Here is a 21,288-nt window from a genome sequence, read left to right as displayed (position 1 = left end):
GAGTTCAAGCCCCTGAACTGGCAAAAAATAAAAATAAATAAAAAGAATCCAAGGGAGCATGAAATGGTTTTCCATAGAGTCTCACAATGAAATAAAGCAAAGGAAGATGGGATTGTGTACAAGACATTATTAGTAGGCTAGAAAAGACTTGGTTAACATGCTGGACTAGTAGAAGACAAAGGAAAGAAACAGGGCATTATGTTTGATACAGAGCTAGAGATCACGCTCATTGGATTGGATTGTTTAACAAAGCCTTTGGCTGGCCAGTACTTATTTTGTAGGCCTACACCTGGGTCTACAATTCCTCAGATCAGAGAACTGGCCTGTGTCTTAAAGAATTTATCCATGGAACCACAAAGAGAGATGCAGCCCTAACCTTCTGCTTTCACCACCAATGACTCTTCCATGTTCATGCTAGAGAGCAATGCTTTCTCTTCTGGGAGAAGAGAAGGCTCTGTTGCTTTGAAACATCTCTTGAGTCTTGCCTTTCTCTACAAGTCTTAAATGCTTGGCTATTGGCTAAGACTTTGACATAAGTAGAGGATAATATTTTTTATCTCTTTCTTCTGTACCAGGTCCAAGAAAAGGAGTGGAAAACTCAACTCAACAAAGTTAAAGGTAACATCAACCATTCTGCATCCTCTTGAACAATACTAGCATAGTAAATAGACTAGCTGTGGCTAAGAAAATTTGGATATTATGAGAGTACTATGAAAGAAGGTTGAGGGAAAACTATTGAGAAGGGTTGTTGACTTTAAACTCAGATTCAGACTGAGTTGATAATAGAAAAATTAAATATTACTGAGAAAGGTACCAAATTACACCTTAGGCATTTCTTTCTTTAAAAAGGGTTGTTTGAAAAGAATTAACTGCTTTCCAAGCTGATATGTTTGGGTTCAGCTGTTTTAATAAAGAGATTATTCTTATAATAAAGGAGAGGGAAAGCTTGCTTAGCCATTTTAAACATGCCTGTGACTTAAGCCTTATTGCTTTAGTCCATGTGACTATGGCAAGCCACTGCCAATAACTCTTTGAAAGTGAAATCTGGAAAACTAAACACATAAAGTAAAACAAACCTTGAAAGTGATGTGTTTTACAGGTAGGGATAGGAATAGGGTGCTGAAAGGCAGGGTGGGCAAAAGAAGGAAAAGAAAGTACAAAACTTTTAGAGAATTTCTCAGTTGGTTCTATGACTGATCTTTCATCCTGGCAATGTTTCTTATATTTACTTATTTTATTCAGAATATGTCATTGACTCCCAGTCAAAGCTCACCTAGAGAGGTCAATTCAATTTTGTTGCCTCAATTCCCTTTACTTACAATTAAGTTTTTGAAAGGATTTTCAACAATGAACAATAAAATACAAAGAAACTCCTTATTTGTCAGTTATTTAAACAACACAATTAACCAGACTGTTTTCCTTTGCCCTAGTCCCTGTGCATTCCAGCCCACTGAGGTCACAGTGAAGTGGGATTCAGATGTATGTTTGCTGATTTTTTTCCTGGCACTATACTCATAGTATGTGAATTATAAATGACACTCATTAAGTATTTTCTAGAGGTTCATACAGATTGAAAAAGGAAGTGAAATGCCTCCTGCTTTTTTTTCTGTGAAAATAGAGGCCTTCTTATCTTAGTGTAAGTTGAGCCTGCTATTCAGGGATCAGTAAAGTTGGAGTTCATTTTCTTCTCTTCCTTAGGGTCCACATCCATAGCAGCTATTATTCAAATAGCCCTTTTGGTGATAGCTGAGTAATGGGCAAAGCTTATAAGTAAAGTTAGTTTCCAAGAGCTCGCTTAGGCTGAAATTAGGCTTAGATATCTCCAGAGATAGGTCATTCTTGGAGTTATAATCATTCACTATGTCTTGCCCAGTCAGAATAATCACTGAATGGGAGTGATCTTTTCCATTGCTTCACTGAGAGCAGAGTCATATACTGGAGCCCTTTAAGCCTGGGAAGGGAAGAAAAAGAAAACAGTAAGCATAACTTCCCCATCCTATCCCTTTCACAAGATTTCAGTATGGATGATTCCGCCCACACCATCACCACTACCACTCTATAACTCACCTTGTGAGTTGCTAAACTTTCCTAGGTCATTGAAAAAATAAATATTATATTTGCCAGGTTTGAATAATTAGGTATTGCTATTTGTAAGGGTGGTTTAGAAATTGAAAAGGAGGCGTGGCAATGGACAAACGTACGAATGAGCTGTATCCTAAGCATTTAGAAGTTGATAATTTGAAACTTGGAATCAGGGGCTGGGAATATGGCCTAGTGGCAAGAGTGCTTGCCTCGTATAGCACCACATATATAGAAAACGGCCAGAAGTGGCGCTCTGGCTCAAGTGGCAGAATGCTAGCCTTAAGCAAAAAGAAGCCAGCGACAGTGCTCAGCCCCTGAGTCCAAGACCCAGGACTGGCAAAAAAAAAAAAAAAAATGAAACTTGGAATCACATTCTCCATAGAAACTGTATTATATATGTGGTAGTACAATTTCTTTTTGCTTTTTAATTTTTTTCATTTATTATTATCTTTAGTTCATACAACAGCATTGCCATTTAACAAAGCACAAAGACTGACTTAATCCACATGGAGCAAGTAGAGTTATATTAGAGCTCTGGTGAGGATTCTGAATCCCTAGAGCATAAAAAAAAATAGTATGCTCTTTCCCCATTCTTAAAGTCCAGAGGAAAGGTTGGAAACAGGTCATATATAAGCTGACTTTTCCCCCTTTATACTATTTTTCACCTTTCACCCATTCCCTGAGGGATCCATTGCTCTTCCATTCTCCTAAGCCCAACACTGTGACCTTGCATCCTTCAAAACTGCCAGTTTTCTCATTTCTTTCTGTCCCAGTCAAAATGAAACTGCTAGGTCCTCTCAAACAGCCACTTCAGCTCCCCTCCAAAATGATATGAGTTATCAACTGCTTCTTACTTCCAAAAGCATGTCTATGATTAAAAGAAGAGACTTATCAGCCTTAAATTAATCCCAGTTGGTAAAAATTAGGCAAAGCACACAGATCAAGTAAAAAGTGGGTTTGAGAAGTAGTGAATATTTGGGGATTCAAGATGACAGGCATCTCCTGTGATCAGTTCACGAAGTCTATACAGTCTTTCCAAGCATCTTATCTCCCTTCATGTATGACCACTAAAAGCTCTCCAAAGGTTTTAATGTTTCCACCCAAACTGCCACGATGGTGGCAGCACTTCAAAGACATTCATATATATTATGTTTTTCAGAAGTTGGGTTTATTCCATTACGGGTCAGTCTATAATTCACAGAAATTTTAGAAATATTCTGGAGTATGTAAAACTCACTTTGTAAAACTAATAAATGTCATTGAATGGGGTCTGAGAATTCTTGGGATTAAATCAAGCTTTTTTAAATTTGTAAAGGGTGGTCTTCTTGGAAATTGTTGGGATTTCCACAGGTTGCCATGGCCATTGTGGTCAATTATCATGCTAATTAAAGCACAAATATTAATGAGACCTGAATTAGGGGTGGAATCTCCTCTTGAGTCACTTGTTTCAAGGTCTCATATATCCACAATCCACAGAAGCTGGCTCTCTCTCGAGAGAGAGAGAGGTCCAGATGAGTAAGTCTGTAAATGGCCTAAGCTGCATCCATTTGCACACAATGGGATCACTGATTATACAGCCAATGACAGTGAGTCAGCTGTAAAATCTTAACCGGCAAAGTCCCACACATGCTTAGAAATGAACCTGTTCTTATATGGTATATGCAATATCTGCATCGACTTGTCAAAGAATATCAAGACCTTCCAAAACTTCTCCGGAGCAGGGGGAGGAGGAAAGACAGAAAGAGAGGGGGAGGGAGGGAAGGAGGGAGGAAGAAGAGACAGACATACTGAGACTCTGAGTGATAGTATCCCTGTGCTCCCTTTCCCATAGGAAAGAATGTTTCTAGAAATAGGATGACAGTGTGTCCCAGGTGCTTATCTGCTTATGTTGGTCAGCAGGAAAGAACAAAGCCAGACCCCAGGTGGCAGTGAATCACAGTGATAGAGAAGACGGCAGAGCTGTTTGTTGAAGCAGAAATGTGCAACTAGTACATAGTACCTGTGGTTGTTGCAGTAATGGAGGTTTAGTGGGGTTTTCTTAACAGAGAAATAATCACAGAATGTTAACAAAGTCCCCTGAGGCTGGTGAGAGAATAGGAATAATAGAATAATTGCTGCTAGGATTGTGATTCTTCTGAAACATGGTAGAGAGCAAAGGAGCAGGAATGTATGGAGATGTTCTAGTGTTTACCTTAAATTCATGTCATTACTAAAGATATATGGAGGGAGAAATGGGCTGTACATTCAGAGTTACCATGGAAGACAGCATAGAAATCTAGAAAAGAAGAGATATTTATTGGAAGGAATACAAGAAAGCAATGGATTCCTTAGAGAAATATGTGATGGTCATTAGCTTGCTGTTGATGTGTTACACTTATCCAGTCTTAGAAGAGAAGGTGGCATGAGAAAAATTATCCTGAATCCAATCCAAGCACTTCAAGAGAAGCCATCTTATTTTGATTGGCAATACAAACCTTGCAAGAGATCAGTGATTCCAGAGGAAATGACATGAGCACCCCCTTCAATATGGTCTTGCTAATAGATCCCAGGAAAAGGACATAGCTGCAATATAGCTGTGTTTCCTAGATAGACCTGAGTCTCTAGAGACCTGAGGTGGCTCACCATGTAACCCAGGTGCTCAACAATAAAAGGGGCAGGTGCACCTGCCTGATAACTGGATAACAAGGCCAGACATGTTTGCATTCAAATGTGTTATCAATGCAGAAGTGAAGGGTTTCTCTCTCTCAGGCCAGGGTAGCCAACTTCACTCAAGTGTAGCTCAGTCTACAACAGCCTTCCCACTACAAAGGTTTTGCCCAACTCAGTGGAGTTTGGAAGTTCACCAGCTCTATCACACTCTGCCAAAAGAGTGAAGGCCATGACTGGTTCACATGCCAAAGGGAGCCCCGGCTTTAAAAATCTGGCAAGCTCTTGTGCTCTGTTTTCCTGCTGGCCATTACCTTATGGCTTATTTTTCACCAGCTGCCTTTCTGCTTTTCTTCTTTGGAAAGCTGCAATCTCCATTGGTTGCAGGCCATGGCCCACTTGCCTGCAGAACAGGAAACACCAAAATAGGTAGTGAACAGAGTGTAGCAGAGCAGGGCACATGAAGATTCACATAAATATGAGCTCTACTTACCCATCTTTGCCCACTGGTGGTGGTACAGGAAGTGGCTTTGTGAAGCCTTTTTTTCCAACTAGCCAGAAGGTCTCCTCTGTGCCTTTGCCCTTATAGAAAACATGAAAAATATTCACCACAATATAAGCAGTTCTTCTAAAGAAGTTCTTCTCATTGGTAGGGTACAAGCATTCAAGCTCACAATCTACCTCTGCTTTCCCCTTTGTCACCATTCTCTGGAGTTTTCCTTTATGTAACATTTCCTTACCATATATACCTGCAAGTCAGACAAGCTCCATAGACTGCCAGAGCAGCCAATTGAAAAGAGAACATCATATCAAGCTGTCACCCAGATGTTTTCTCTACCCACCACCACACAACTCTATCTTTGGAAATGTGTGGATATTTGTCATCGTAGCCACCAAATATCCAGATGCTCAATTTAAGATGATGTTTGTTATTTTTGCCCTGATCATTGGCATTAAGCAAATCATTGTCTGTCTTATCCAAAGTATATACGTTCAAAGTCCACTTCCCCATATATAGTCTGCCATTCAATAACTCTAAACAAAACATCCCAAAATGGAATAGAAGTGGAAAACAGGCTCTACAACTTATTTTGAAGCCTGGAGCATCCTTGTTGCTTTGAGAGGTCTACATTTCTGCAGTAATCCTTTCTCCTGCCAATTGATTCTTATTGGTAGGGCAAGATGCCAAGGAAGCCTCTATCTTCACTCAAGAATCATTGGTCTGGGAAGAGTCAGGGAATGAAAGCCCAAGCTAGTCACCCTAGGGCCATCACTCTGATGTCTAAAAAGGAGCCAACTTATCGGCTTCTCTTATACCCTCCCCTCTTCCTAACAAACTTTCCTTTTGATGTATTTCTCTCTCCTTTCAGTTCTTTTATGATTATTCTCTCACTTCCTCTAATCCACAAAAAGCAAGCTTTACTAAAACCAAGAAAAGTAATAGGAAGTATTTCCAATTCATTAATCTGAAATACTGTCTCATTGTAAGTAGCTCTCATTTGGAACAGTTCTAAATTGTTTAACTTAGAAATGCCCATTTGATTCATTCCCTTTAAATATCAAAGTCTTAAATATCAAATCACATATATCCATCCCTTAATAGTAATGACAATAACTATGATAATAATTGGTTAATGGAGAATCTCAAAGCATTTTGCAAATATTTGTTCGAGGCTCTGCACATGCCCCCCATAAGACAAGTAGGAAAAGTATATGCCTGTAGTTCAAATTCTGTTAACCAGCATCCATTTTAGAGTTCAAACAATGGAACTATTTGGAGCCACTCTGTTTTCACACAAACAACAATAATAACTTGAGGATACAGTCCATCATCACTCCTTCATTTATTTCACTCTTTCTATAACAGGGCCAAGAATATAGATCTGGCTCTGTCCCCTGAGCAGTTTACCATATAGAGCAAAAAAAAAAAAACCACATTAAGCACAGTTCCTCTGCCTCCAGAGCTCTCTTCTTTTCACAGCACACAGTGAAATGTCTTCTACACACAGACTGTTCCACCATTGAGCACTTGGAATTCTTAAGGCTCCTTGAAGCTCACTTTGGTAAGACATACTGTTAAAACTCAAACTTGACTCCATCCCCCAGCCATATTTGTCTTGTCATCTAGAGGCCAGTAGGACAGCATGCCAATTTCCAAGGGAGCTTTGTAGAGATCAGGATTGTCCAGAGATAGGAGCAGGTCCTGGGACACACTGGGGTGCCAAAATTAATGGTTACAAAAGAGGATGGGAGTGTTACAGGCTCAGGCAAGATTCCAAGTCAAAGAATATGAAGGGGAGCTCCAGGGGCTCTCTGAGGTTTTGGAGCTCATCCAGGAGAATTCTTAGAATCCTCGCTCTATGTTTACCTACCCCACTTCCACAATTCTGCTGAAGACATGGACAGGAGGAAACAAGTATAGCAACCCCTAAAAGCTTCATGCAAACGTTTTGACCCAGTGTCTATCTAAGGGCAGTCCAAGAAATCCCCCCAAATAATAGCACTTTGCTATAACATTACACTTTGAAGATACCTTGGCATCTCTTGTTTTAATTAATCCTCAAGCAATCCTGGAAGGCAGTTCCACTATTAATCTTGTAATCGTAATTAATCTGCAAATAGTGACACTGAGATAACCTGACTTATCAATAGCAAGCAAAGTTGAGACTTGAATCAAGTTTGAAATGCTCTTCTCTCCACTGTGTATAGCTTCTTCAATATACTGGGCCAGGTCTCGGGGCCAAACAAAAACTCTTGGGAATTTTAAATGTGAAATTAATAAGCTTCCCTGATAATTGCAGGTCTAAAGAGTCCTCTGTGTAGGCAAACAAGAACATAGAAAGGACTGGGATTGCCCAATGTCATACACTAAACAGAGATCAGACCTTGTGGCCTTCATGGGTCTCATCAATATAATTTATATCTCAGCTCAGTTCTTAATGTATACAGTATATGTGTGCACATGTGCACACGTGCATGTGTGCATGAGCATGCACAGGAGTTTAGAGGAGTGCAAGAAAAAAATTACAAAACACTACTAATGCTTAGGGATCTAAGAGCTAAAAACTATTAAAGTTGATAATCCAGAGAGAAAGTGAGAACCTATGCACCAAAAGCAACAACATAAACTGGCTGATAATAATTGTGTGGGAAAGTCTTTCCAGAATGTACCTTATATTTTTTAAATTACAAAATTTTAATTACATAAATGTAACTACAAATTATATGTTTCCATATATATACATATATATGTTTGTATATGATATGTACATATATACGTATGTATATGATGAGCTTAGACGTATACACAATCTCAGGAAGAAGTACCAAATTTGGCAGGAAGATCATGACTAAAACAGGACTTGTGTAAGAATAAGTGCAATAAAATAACTGATCACTAGCCCATCAGGACAGAAATACTAAAAAAAACAAACTATAACTTTAGACTGCTAATTTGTTGCCAATATAATAGAGAAGTTGTAGAAGTAGATAATGAGACAGCTCTTCAGCTATACCAAGCTTCTCTTCTTTAACTAGTTCCTAACTCAGGCTACTTTAGCACTCTCATTTTGGTCCCTTGCTTTATAGTTTTAACCTACTCAATTACTATAAGTAATTTATGTTATAATTACGCTCTTTTCTCTCAGCTACTCTAATTCACAACTTGTGTTACACTAAGGGAAATAGTGAAGGAAATGAGGTAGGAGGTTGAACCCAAGAAAAAAGGCTTTACTGGAAGAATTCCAAGCATTAGCCAACTGAAAAGAAAAGATGTTTGTAGCCATCGACTTTGAAATCACATCTAGCTGACCATCAAAAGTACTTTTTCTGCCCCATGTACTGGGCACGTCTTCCTTCCAGCAACACAGAGTAGATGAAGCCCAGAAATGTTGAAAAAGACTTTCTAAAGGGTACTGGTGATGTGGTCTATTCAAGCTTATGTTGGATGCTCCCCACCCCAGATTATCCCCCAGCTACAAAATACACTATATCCCTGCTCTGATTGGGGAGGTGAAGAGTATAGAAACAGAAAGGATTTCTTCTCTTCTTTCTGTGTGTCTGTGTGTCTTTGTGTGTGTGTGTGTGTGTGTGTGTGTGTGTGCATGCGTGCGCGTGCGCACACACGTGCATGCTCATGTGCCAATACTAAGGCTTGAACTTGTCCTCACACTCTCACTTGGTTTTTTAACTCATGGCTGGCACTCTACAACTTGATCCACAGGTCTATCTCTGGCATTTTGCTAGTTAATTGAAAATAAGAGGGTCTCAGTTTTGTCTGTCTGGGTTGGCATCAAACCACGGTGCTCAGATCTCATCCTTCCTGAGTAGGTATGTCTACAGGAGTAAGCCAGCAATGCATAGCTTCGCCCTTCTTTTCTTTAGATATTTCCTTGTATCCTTCTTCTTATGGCTTGTCCTTTCCTATAGTGTCTCCTTCTCCACTTCTCCCTCAATATCTTCCTCTTAATCTCTTTCCATCTTAGGGCTTTTGTCATTCCAATATCAAAGCTCTTTCTGGGCTGGGTATGGGGGCACATGCCTGTTATCCTAGCTACTCAAGAGGCAGAGATTCAAGACTAGCTCAGCAAAATTAGTGAGATCGTATATCAAAAACTAAACCAGGTGAGGTGGCACGTGCCTGTAACACACCTACTTGGAAGGTAGAGGTATGAAGATTGCAATTTAAACCTTCCCAGACAAACGTGTGAGATACTATAAAAATAATTAAAACAAAAGGGCTAGGAGCATAGCTTAAATATAAACCCCAAGTATTGCCAATAAATGGAATAGAAAAATGAAAAGGAAAGAAAAAGTTCTTCCTCCAACATGCTGCAGCATGCTCCTAAATTTCCTGGGGTAGAGGAAACCATGAAGCTGCAAAGGGCCCATTTGAAGACTTATACTTGAAATCCCAAAGATGTAAGTGCTCTGTCTAGAATTTGTGGGGCAATAAAAACCAGTGTGGGGTGGGTGCACAGTTTTTCTTTTTTTCAGTTTCATAAAATTGTACCTTTTTAGATCTTCAGCTTTTAAATGAAATTTCTGTGCCCAACAATACAGAGGAAAGTGCTTCAGGGAACCAAGCTGCCTTTGTGCTCTGCTGAGAAATGACAGAATGTACAGAGGGATCACAAAAGCCTTGGGCAATTTGATTTACTGCCCAAGTAAGATCCCTGCCCCCATTGTCTCACTGTGGGAGTTCTCTGCAGAGGTAGAAAAGAGCCTCTGTCCCCTTGTGAGTGACTCAGCCCACCCACAGGAAGATATTCAGCATCTATTGGAAGAGATGAACACAAGCCAAAAGAAGAAGTGATCTACTGGAACTATACCTTCTGAAATCTAGTTACATGTACATTTACCTCCACCAGAAGAAGATAGGTCCGTGACAGAAACAAACCATACATCAGCCAGTGCCCTGCTTTTGCTTTACCCAATGGTAATCACTAAAAGAACTGTCTTCATGCTGCATGGTAGCATGGAAGCAAGTCAGACTTCCTGAGTTTAGCCTGATTCTGCTCTCAGATGATTAGATGACTCCACTCAACTTGCTTCACCTATGTGGGCCTTGATTCTTCATCTAAAAATGAGTAATTTAAATGATCAGATGTCTGGGATGTCTAACAACTATTCTTAGTCAATGGTCCTAGATCATGCAAAAAGAAGGGAAAGGATTCCAGTGGAAATGGTAGGAAGGAAAACCATCCATCCCCATCTTGAATCTAGGTCAAATGATAGTTCCAAGTGAGGGAAAAGAGGAGGGAATGAGAGGGAAGGAGGGAACAGGTGATACTAAGCAAAAGGAAAGAAATATACATATCACCTGATACATGTAAAGTTAATTATGCTGTATATCACCTCTAAAACAACAATAAAAATACTCTGATTAAAAAAGAGAGAGAAAAGATAGCTACAAACTGTTTCTCTTTTATAGACTCTGACTTCTTCCTTGTAACATGGTGAGCCAATGGTGTGGATGAAAAGTGAGCAAGTGGGGGGCCCATTGATCAGGAAATAGGAAACCCAAACTCCTCAGTACTGTAGCTTATTGGACAAAGTTTAGAACTTCCAAAGAGAAAATAAAATGGGAGTTAGGAAATGGAAATAAAGATAGCTCATTAGAAAACCAAATAACTGAGCTGTCTTTTAGGAAACAAAAATACAATTGATAGTCTGAAAGAAAAGCAGAAAGGAGTCTCAATAATTCTACCTACTTAAGCCATATTTCAGAGAGAAGAAACTGACAGCAGAAGAAAAATACCTTTTGGGAACCTCAAATGGAGCTACAGATTCTGCCTAAATTATAGCTCTAAGTCTCAAGCTTCCAGGTAAGTTCTTCCAGCAGACCATGACCTCTTGAGGAGTAGGTGTATCCAAATGGTTTGTTTCCAAAAGAAAAGTACTTTATACCTTGAGCTCTGTTCTTCCTCGAAGCTCTACTTCATAGCCCTCACTCAAAGTCTGAAGAATTGTCACGGTACTGAGACTGACATGAATTCGGTAAGCTGTAAAGAAAGGAGAGCCATGAGTTTAGCTCTTTGCTCATTAATAAACTGTCAATGCAATAAATGGCCCCACTTTAAAATGTGCTAAACCTTAAGCAAAGTCCTGGGTGAGAGCTTTAGTTCAGGGTTCACTGGAAGAGGGGGGAGTGATGGCCTTTTCACCAGGCCCAGATAAGGTGTTGGCTACAGCACCTATCAGCTTCCTAGATGGTGGCTTAGATGAAAGACTGGGCAATAGAAAGGTGTTAATTTAACTTGAAGGTTGAGAAGGAGAAACCAGCAACCACTACTGTGTTCTCAGCTGAAACATGACCTCCTCTGAGGGAAATTTAGCACCAGCAGCTTCCCTCACAGGCTGCTGCTAAGGCTAAAAAGTTTTATAAAACCTACTTAAGAGACAAAAGCCATATGATTCATATTCCAGATAAATCCTTACAGCTTACAAACATCAATGAGAAACAGTCTATGACCACTGTCAACAACTGACATTCAAGCTGTCTGTCCTTTGAGTGGGTGCTTTTAGCTGTGTACATACTGTTTTCCAATCAACAATCAATGTACTGTTTTCCAATCAATAATCCCAATCTGAGATAAGAGGCCCTACAAAGAAACCCTACTTATTTAAAAATTATTTAGAACCTAAGTGCGCTTTCTCTCTCCCTCCTTCCCTCCCCCTCTCTCTATCTCATTGTGTGTGTCTCTGTCTCTCTATCTCTCTCTGTCTCTCTGTGTCTCTCTGTGTCTCTCTATGTCTCTATGTCTGTCGTGTGTGTGTGTGTGTGTGTGTGTGTGTGTGTGTCTGTGTGTGTGTGTGTGTGTGTATGTGCAGGGTCTGGGTGTTGTCTCTTCGCTTTTTGGCCCAAGGCTGATGCTCTATTACTTGAAGCACACTTCTCCTTCTGGTTGTGTGCAGGTTAATTGGAGATAAGAGTCTCATAGATTTTCCTGCCAGAGCTTCAAACTCTGATTCTCAGACCTCAGCCTCCTGAGTAGCTAGGATTACAGGGTGTGACCCATCAGCACTTAGCTTTTAGTGTACTCCTTTAATAAAGAGCAACCCCTTGTTAAATTCTACTTTCCTGACAATAGTCACTATGAAGTTATACCTTGTTGAGATTAGACCTAAAATGAAAGTTCAAGATTTGCTCTCACACTTGAGAAAGTCATTCTTTCAAAAGCTGATTGCAATATGAGTTGGAAGGCATAGTGGAGTTCTTTTTCTTTATTTCCCCATGCTGAACCTGGAGCTTGAACCCGGGGCCTGGGTTCTATCCCTGGGCTTTTTGTGCTTGTGGCTAGTGCTCTACCACTTGAGCCACAGCTCCACTTCTGCCCTTTTTGCTAGTTAATTTGAAATAATTTTCTCATGAACTTTCCTGCTCTGGCTGGCTTCAAACTGCAATCCTCAGACCTCAGCTTCCTGAAGCTAGGACTATAGGCATACACCCTCAGCACCCAGCATAGTTTCCTTTTCTTAATAACTCAGTACTCATGTTTTGTGCCCTTCTCACTCACTCAGGATCTCCCAAAGCCTCTGTCCTATTCATAATAGACACAATTCTAGCCATAATACTTATTGCCAGTCCAATGTTTGTCAGCCCATTAGCATCTGGTGTTCAGGGAGCCTTTTAGTAGGGTGATCTGGTTATGAGAAACACAAAAGACAACTAAGTCTAACCACCACCCAGATCTGTAGTAAGATAGCTCGAGGAGTAGATCACAGAATCTCAAAAGATTCATCTGTAAACAAAAGAGACATTGATGAAATTGATTTTCTGTTAATAGACTTGTTACATGTCCTGATTTCATATATACAACACAAGGTGTGGGAAAAACCCGTCTTACAAGATCTTCAGTCTGCTATAGCCCTCAGTGCAATATCTGATTTACTGTCATTCACTTTTGGGAAAACAGCCTAAGTAGCCCCTGGAATACAGAGATCATGTGCATTTTCTTCTTTGTATCTGATCACTAGACAAGATGCTGCCTAAACCACAACAGTCAATTTCTACTTTCAACTTTGTATTTCCTAAGGGAAATGTATGTGGAGGATTTCCCAGTGCAGCCCAGAATAGGGCTTCATCCTTCTACAAGCTCACAGCAGTCCTGATCACTGTGTTAAAACTGCATTGTGGTTCCATGATCAATCTCTCTTCATCTTGGGTTGTACTTCAATAGTAACATCATATGCAAAATCATAGTCACAGAGTAATTCCTGGATGATGACCTCCATGGCTTCTGCCATATCTGTGGAGTTTAAAGACTTTCCCAGATGTCAGAAAATTTATTCCGACAACAGCTTGTAAGTTCTGTGCTGCCTACTTAATCATGACTGCACAGGCAAGATTGACTAAGACTGGACCCATTGTGTAAGACTGTTTCTTCACCTGAATGATGAGGAGTGGGGTCAGACAGGGCACCACCCACTGTGATATAGGCCACCACATCATCAGGGACTAGTTTGACTATATTGCTGAAGTTAGGGAAGAGTTTGTGTTACCTAGTAGCTGCCAAGCCAGGGCAAACAGGACAAATGGCTTAATGGCTTCCTTCCTTGCATCCTTGCTTCCTTGCCTCCTTCCTCCCTCCCTCCCTTCTTCCTTCTTTCCTTCTTTCTTTCTTCTCTGTCTCTATTTCTGTCTGTCTCTGTCTCTCTTCTCTTTCTGCTTAAAGTCCATGAAAACTCGTGTGTGTGTGTGTGTGTGTGTGTGTGTGTGTGTGTGTGTGTGTGTTGTCTTCCAATCATAGCATGGAAAATACCTTTCCTCAATCCTGACGTAAGTAAAAAGCACATTGTGATTGTGACAGTATTTCAGTACTGGCATTAAATAACCAGGAAAGGTTGATCAAGCTTCTTGCCAGCAGCAGACAAATTGCATAATGTTCAGTTTTATTCTCTACGAAGAGAAGAAGTGGGATCTTAATACTAGGCTTGTTTTGATAGAAGCTAAGAGTTTTACATGCAAGCAAGGTGGAATTAATTATTTTAGAATTCCAAGCTCCTTAGATTGAGGGATTACTGCTTGCTAAATTCTGGGCTATTTGATGAAGCCAGAACTCCTGGGGTCCTAACTAGTTCAAAAAGAGGACGAGAGCAGCAAACATCAGCCAGCTGGGAGGAGGCTGGCTCATGTGTGTCTTCACAAACTGGTTGAAAAACTGAAAATATCAGTCTCTTACCTAGTTCTGTTCTCCCTATGACTCTCCCACACCCACCAGGCTGACCACTTTTTTTCTTTTACCCAAAAGACTTTTTCAAAGTTGTTTTGATCAAATTGACTGACTGTTTCAGTGTCATTTGGCTACAGCTTTATTTCTGAAAGAAGATACGTACATGTTCAGTCCAACATCACCCCCTACTGGTTTGCTATTAAAGATCAGGGAAATGTATGATATATCTTAATCTTTTCAAATTACCTTTTATTTTTCAGGAAAACATTAAAAACACAAAGTATCCTGGTCTCTTTCCCCGCTGTTGAAGAAGAACCGCTTTCCTATTAGCAGGGCGATACCATCCCATCCATCCTCAAGGTACTCACGTAAGCCTGTTGACTCCATTCGAGAAGCTGTGTTTACCGTGTCTCCAAACAAGCAGTATCTAGGCATAGTGAGCCCCACCACTCCAGCAACGACAGGTCCTATAGAGTGGCAGGAGATAGGGATTATAGTCAAGAAAATGTACTCAATGTTAATAGGGGAGCACTACAAGGGGAAGGAATGTAGCTTGATCATAGAGTTCTAGGAACCTTATGATGTCTCTGAAGAAATACATACAATTGAATAATGACTATTTTGTCTATGACCAAGCAAGTTTATAATATTGAAGACCTGACTATCTTTCTGATTTATACTTCTCTTTCAAATAACAATCATATCCAACATGCTTATATCTGTCACCAAAGACAAGTAAGCCTCAAAACCAAGCCAGAAAAACCTGGGCAGAGATTCAGGATCCAAACATGTTTGTTTGGGAGAAAAAATGTAACTCTTGTACCCTGAGGTTAAAAGGAAGAATTTCATAGGTCTATCTGTCTCCCACACTGTGCCTATCAATAGAATTATTGCAGAGAGAAAACTCTGAAAATAAGAGATGACTTTCAATTATCTGTTAGGGGCATGGAAGAGCAGTATAACCAGATCATCCAAGAATATTTTCTGTCTGTTCCTGCAGTGATATTTGTTCTTAATAGGACTGTGTTAGATGTTCAGGATAATTTTCAAATGACAACAGTCATACCCAAAAGTCAGCTCTCTGCCTTCATCTTTTCTGGTCTTTGCTGTTTCTATGCCTAAAATGTTCAACATTTGTTTTTGGTCATTGACATTTCATGAGTTAAAATAATTGTTTTGCTTCGAAAATTAGTTCTTTTGAGAATAAAAATAAATATGAACTGGGTTAATGATGGTAATACAGGACTGGAAGGAAGTTTTATGGGAATAAAAGAATTCTGTTTAATACATATGGAGTCTGATGACCATGGGGTATAGTCAGGCGGAAATGTCAGCAGGAAGTTTGATATACAAGGCTAAACTTGTGGAGCTAAAAGCCATCAGCATATGTTAGTTAAGCCACAGATGAGAATGAGATGACCCAAGAGAATAAGGAGAGAGAGAGAGAGAGACAGACAGAGACAGAGACACAGAGACAGAGATACAGAGAGACAGACAGAGAGAGATCAGGATAGAACTGTGGAAAACACAGACAGAGGACAGATACAAACAAAAGGTCTGGTCAATCTATAATAGAAAACAAAGACAGGTTGGAGTGGGTTGAGAAACAAATTAGAGGTGAGGATATGGAGAAAGTAAGATCACCACACTGAAGGTTCTGCAGAAAATGATACAGAGCCGGAAGAGCTAAGACAACTAAAAAAATGAAGCAGAGAAGGAATACTTTGAGTAGGGAGCATGTCATCATAGTGAGGTGTCCGTGACATCAAGTGACATGTTTGTCAAGAGACCTGTGAATGTGTGACACTAGATAGGAAAGATATAGTGAATGAGAAGAACTTGAAGATAGTCAACCAGGAGATAAATACGAGAGAAAAATACTTAGAGTTGAGATTTTAATTAATTAAATGAATTATCCTACATACAACAAATATTTGCTGGTTTTATAGCACAAACATGAAAATAATGATTAAGATTCAGAAGGGCATGATAAAAAAGCAAGAAATGCTGCCACTGCTTTTGTGCAAGTCATTGGAAGACATAAACTTAGATAAGCATAATGGAATTAAGCAGTCCTAGACACTTGGATAATTCTACTCCTATCAATCAGGGAAGGACCCCACTTCTTTATCAAGCTTCCTTGAAGCACTTAGGAAGGTTTTCTCTTGCTTTAAGTAGTTTTTGTTACCTGAGTGCAGGCCCATTCGAATTCGAACTGGCACCTCTGGCATGTGCCGCATCTTGAAGGTGCCCACAGAGCTCAGGATATCCAGGGACATATTTGCAATTTCAGCTGCATGTCTACTGCCATTCCTCTTTGGGAGGCCCGAGGCCACCATGTACGCATCTCCAATGGTCTCTACCTGGGAATGGAGTGAAACAGAATCGGCAAGCAAGGAACCTCTTGGAGTTTTGTTCCCACAGATTTGTGGGAATATGATGGTCTGATGGAGACCAAACGGTCTTTTTATAAAATTAGGAAGGCGGGCTGGGAATATGGCCTACTGGCAAGAGTGCTTGCCTCGTATATATGAAGCCCTGGGTTCAATTCTTCAGCACCACATATATAGAAAAGGCCAGAAGTGGCACTGTGGCTCAAGTGGCAGAGTGCTAGCCTTGAGCAAAAAGAAGCCAAGGGACAGTGCTCAGGCCCTGAGTCCAAGCCCCAAGACTGGCAAAAAAAAAAAAAAGATAAAACTAGGAAGGCATAAAGGGGCTCTCATTGGTTCACAGTCCTGGCTACAGAGATTAGAATCACTTAAAAAGCTTTACAAAAAAAATTAATATTACTAATATTGAAGTCCCACACTTAGAAATGCTGAAATTCGTGTAGCTGCTTCCCAGGACCATGAGTGATGTAGAGAAATATGTTTTCAAGAGGAGGTAGCAAGTTTGACAAGAAATGTACTCTCTACCTTATGAATGTAACTGTAACCCCTCAATATGTCACCTTAACAATTAAATTAAAAAAAAATTCCCGCTCAACATTATTTGTTCAAATTCTCACCATTTCCCTGCGAATGCCAATATTTCACCATTTCTAATCGCTATGTAGTATTCCATTGTGTATAGGTACCATATTTTTTGGATCCATTCATCTGTGGAGGGGCATCTGGGTTGTTTCCATATTTTGGCTATTGTGAATTGTGCCACTATAAACATGGAAGTGCAGATGTCTTTTTGATATCTTGGGACCTGTTGTTCAGGATAGATGCCTAGGAGTGGTATGGCTGGGTCATAGGGTAGGTCTATGTTGAGTTTTTTGAGAAACCTCCATACTGTTCTCCAAAGTAGTTGTACTAATTTGCACTCCCACCAACAATGAAGAATGGTTCCTCTTTCCCCGCACCCCCTCCAGCATTTGTTGTTACCTGAGTTCAGAGTATAGGCCATTCTAACTGGAGTGAGGTGGTATCTCAGGTTAGAACACAGAAAACAAAGGGGCATGATCTCCCTGATGTATGACTGTTAAGGTGGGGGGAGGGGGAGACAGTAGAGACCAGGTCTGTGAAACCAAAAACTTCTTGTCAAATGGTATTTCCCACAGGTTTGGGTCAGCGACCCTACACTATGTAACTAAAACCAAACAACTACTCAACATATAAAGGTCAAAAATTGACCTCTCAGTGGATCACAATAGCTCAAAAGCTATGTATGTACGTTCATATAAGACTATTGTCGACATATTGTCTATTGTCGACATTACATTTAAAGCCCTAGGTGAATTTTCTTCGGCGTAGGCCACATGGCTATTGTACATGTTCTTCGTACATTGTATATTGTATATATGTCTACCGACCTAGGGAAGGGAAAGAAAAACAGGATGTAAGATATCACAAGTAATGTACACACTGCCCTACTATGTAACTGTACCCTTTTTGCACAACACCTTGTCAAAAAAACTTTTCTTTAATTAATAAATAAATTACAAAAATAAAAAGAAAAAAAAGAAATTCCTGTGAAAAGAGCAAAGAAAGATATCTAGGACTAGCACTAGAATGTCCCTAGGGAACCACCCTAAGAACAGTACAAAAGATGCTCCCCCAGCATGGATTTTAAATAAAATGAAATAGGACATCCTTAGTTTAGAAAATGGGATAGGAAGGCCAAGGAAGTATCTATTCACTCTATTTCACTTGCTAATAAAATAGGCTTAGTTTTGCGGACTTCTATGAGTATGTGAACTAGATGTTTTCTCAACAGCTACCTCCCTCTCTCCTATTACTGCTTCTCTGAGGGGCAGCCATACTGAACTAATCTGCTTAGTAGAATACTTGAAACTAAAGGCAACTTACTGCTCCTAATCTTTCCCGCAAGTGTATGCACTCTTAGATAACCAGGAAAATGAAGCATTGGGGATAAATCCAAAAGATAAGTAAGCTGAAAGGATTTCTACAAAATGTAGCAATTATGCTGAGCTACTCAAAAGTATGGATACAATTAAAATTCCATGTTAGCCAGATAATGGTGGCTCATGCCTATCATCCTAGCTACTCAGGAGGCTGAGATCTGAGAATTACGGTTTGAAACCAGCTCGTGCAGGAAAGTCTGTGAGACTCTTAGGTCCAATTAAACCACAGAAAAGGCCGGAAGTAGTGGTAGAGTGCTAGCTAGCCTTGAGCAAAAGCATCTCAAGGACAGTGCCCAGGCCTAGAGTTCAAGCCTGAGGACTGGCAAAAGAAAAAATAATTATGTTTTCCTGGGAGCTATACTCACAAAATCCCTTAGCAGTACGGAACTGTAGAACCAATCATACTATCTTGGTTAGAAACCCCATATTCACTGCTTCTAAACCTGGAGCAAGTCATTTAATTACTCTGTGCTTCAATATCCTCTTCTGTAAAGACAGGGATAATGACAACACCTATCTTATGAGGTTTTCTGTGAGCTAAATGACAATATATGTCAAAGCACTTGAAACCTGGTTGATGGATGATAACATGTATTCAGTATAAGCTATCACCACCACTACCACTGCCATCATCATCATCATCATCATCATCATCATCATCATCATCATCACCATCACCAAACAGGATTGGGACTATGATTCAGCTCCAAAGAAATAAGTTTCGTATGCAGAAACAGACTTTTTACATTGCCAATAATAATGATCTTTTTCCAATACAGGTCTTTTCACCTTAACCTGCTTCTGTTCAGTGAATGCTACATGGGAACATGGAAGCAAAAACTCAGCTGCTGAACTGGTAGGATTAACACTTCAGGTTTGATAAATCAGTCTCCCAGGAGCCCCCCCCCAAGCATATCAGTGATTACATTGGAAGAACAAGGAGCCTGGCACTGCTAGAACTTTGTGTGTAGACTGTTATGGGGATTGATGAGTAGGTTCAGCCAGCATAAGGATACTAAGGGAAAGTATAGAAAAGCATTTGCTTGAGATGGGGCAGTTTCAGGAGAACTGAAAGTGAAGACAAATCACCAATTTTATAATTCTGTAGTACTCTCCTCATTTGCACTTCATATTATCAAGTGCCAGGGGAGGTGATTCCAATTTTACAGGTAAAGAAAAATGAAAATACAAACATGTTCAGTGATTCATTGCTAGTTCAATTCTGATTTTCCTTGCACTCTGTTGTTTTTATAATAAACATGACTGCAAATTAGATTCCATTTTTGCAGTTGGAGAGCCCTACTCTGTCTTGGGAACAGACCACTATTGCAACTATGAAGTATTACAATAGCTTATTGCAGTCATGAAGTATTACAATAGCTAATGGCCTCATCCCTAAGACCTTCAACAATTGTCTGAAAAGAATCAGCTGGATTGATTAAACCAGTGGCTGTGTTACTGACGACACAGTCATCTTTGGTTTTAGTTTCAACTGAATTAGCTTTCAGCAATTTGTTTTTCTCTCTAGGCTGCTTGAGTTCAAGAAGGTAAGACAGGTAGTCTGAGTCCATGGATTTTGTTTCCCTCCATCATGGTTTCCATGTGTGTTTCTTGATTAGTTTGTAGTTCCTGCTGATTGACATATATGATGTCTATTTCTGAGCCCTATTTAGGTAGCTTGGCCTAGCCCTGAGGATCTCTACCTCATCTGAAAGGGCCCTATCTAAACTTGAGATAAACACACTGCCTGTGTGTGATTTGAGAGCTATGACATTTCAGACTACTATGAAGGACCCAATGAATGGAGCTACTCATTCTCCAGCTCAACCTTGGTTCCTGGAACAGAGGAGCTCTGGTATGTCTGGAGCATCTTTTTCCATCAATCAAACAAGTATCCATATTGCAAACAATGTGGAAATGTCCCTACATAGCTGTGAGGTTTTCAGTCATTCCTCTGCCTACAGAAAAGACAACTTATAGAAACAAGTTAAAGGAAGCAGGGTGCCAAAATGAACTAATGCATTATAAGCTCTGTACTCATCTTCTGTCATCTTTGACAGAAAGCATGGACATGGGCAAGTTGAAGGAATGGAAGAAGATGGAAGCAAGAGTTTTCAAGCTCACAATCACTTCCTTAGAATTCAAACCAATGTAGATGGACTTTTGGTTACCCAGTAGCAATCCTAAGAACCCTAGGTCTAATATCAACCTGGTACAACGACAAGTTCCTTCATGTATAAAAAACAGTGCCTACGGGAAGAGACCAAGCTATGTAGTACATCAATACAAAGCTTACCAAGATGACTCTGTGGAAGCTAGCTACTAACTATGGAAAAAAATCAACACTTCTGTGGCCCCTTCAGAGCCTACTAGATGACACTTTTTAGATTGTGGAACTCAATTGTTGAGCTGCAATAATTCATCTAGCCTCAAGTTCTTTTTAATACTAATTCGAGGTAATAATAGCTCAGAAGGAATGTTTCTGGCCATCTTTTGCTGAGTTGAGAGCTGTTAATCTGTAAATTAGGAAACAGT

General features: G+C 40.0%; 1 protein-coding gene across 1 annotated transcript in view; it reads right to left on the bottom strand.

The window, feature by feature from the left end:
• Nucleotides 1-5,043: 5,043 nt before the first annotated feature.
• The window catches only part of Gucy2f (guanylate cyclase 2F, retinal), a 78,159-nt gene continuing 61,914 nt past the window's right edge, over nt 5,044-21,288 (bottom strand). Inside the window, exons 14-18 of the mRNA XM_048336230.1 lie at nt 16,591-16,765; nt 14,771-14,869; nt 11,137-11,231; nt 5,222-5,310; nt 5,044-5,131 (exon numbers count right to left, since the gene is read on the bottom strand). Of these exons, the coding sequence (XP_048192187.1) occupies nt 5,044-5,131; nt 5,222-5,310; nt 11,137-11,231; nt 14,771-14,869; nt 16,591-16,765 (546 nt within the window). The remainder of the gene's footprint in view (nt 5,132-5,221; nt 5,311-11,136; nt 11,232-14,770; nt 14,870-16,590; nt 16,766-21,288) is intronic.

This window comes from Perognathus longimembris, chromosome 28 (assembly GCF_023159225.1).
Source record: "Perognathus longimembris pacificus isolate PPM17 chromosome 28, ASM2315922v1, whole genome shotgun sequence".
In the NCBI taxonomy this organism is placed as follows: Eukaryota; Metazoa; Chordata; class Mammalia; order Rodentia; family Heteromyidae; genus Perognathus; species Perognathus longimembris.
This window is presented reverse-complemented; position numbering and strand designations above follow the sequence as displayed.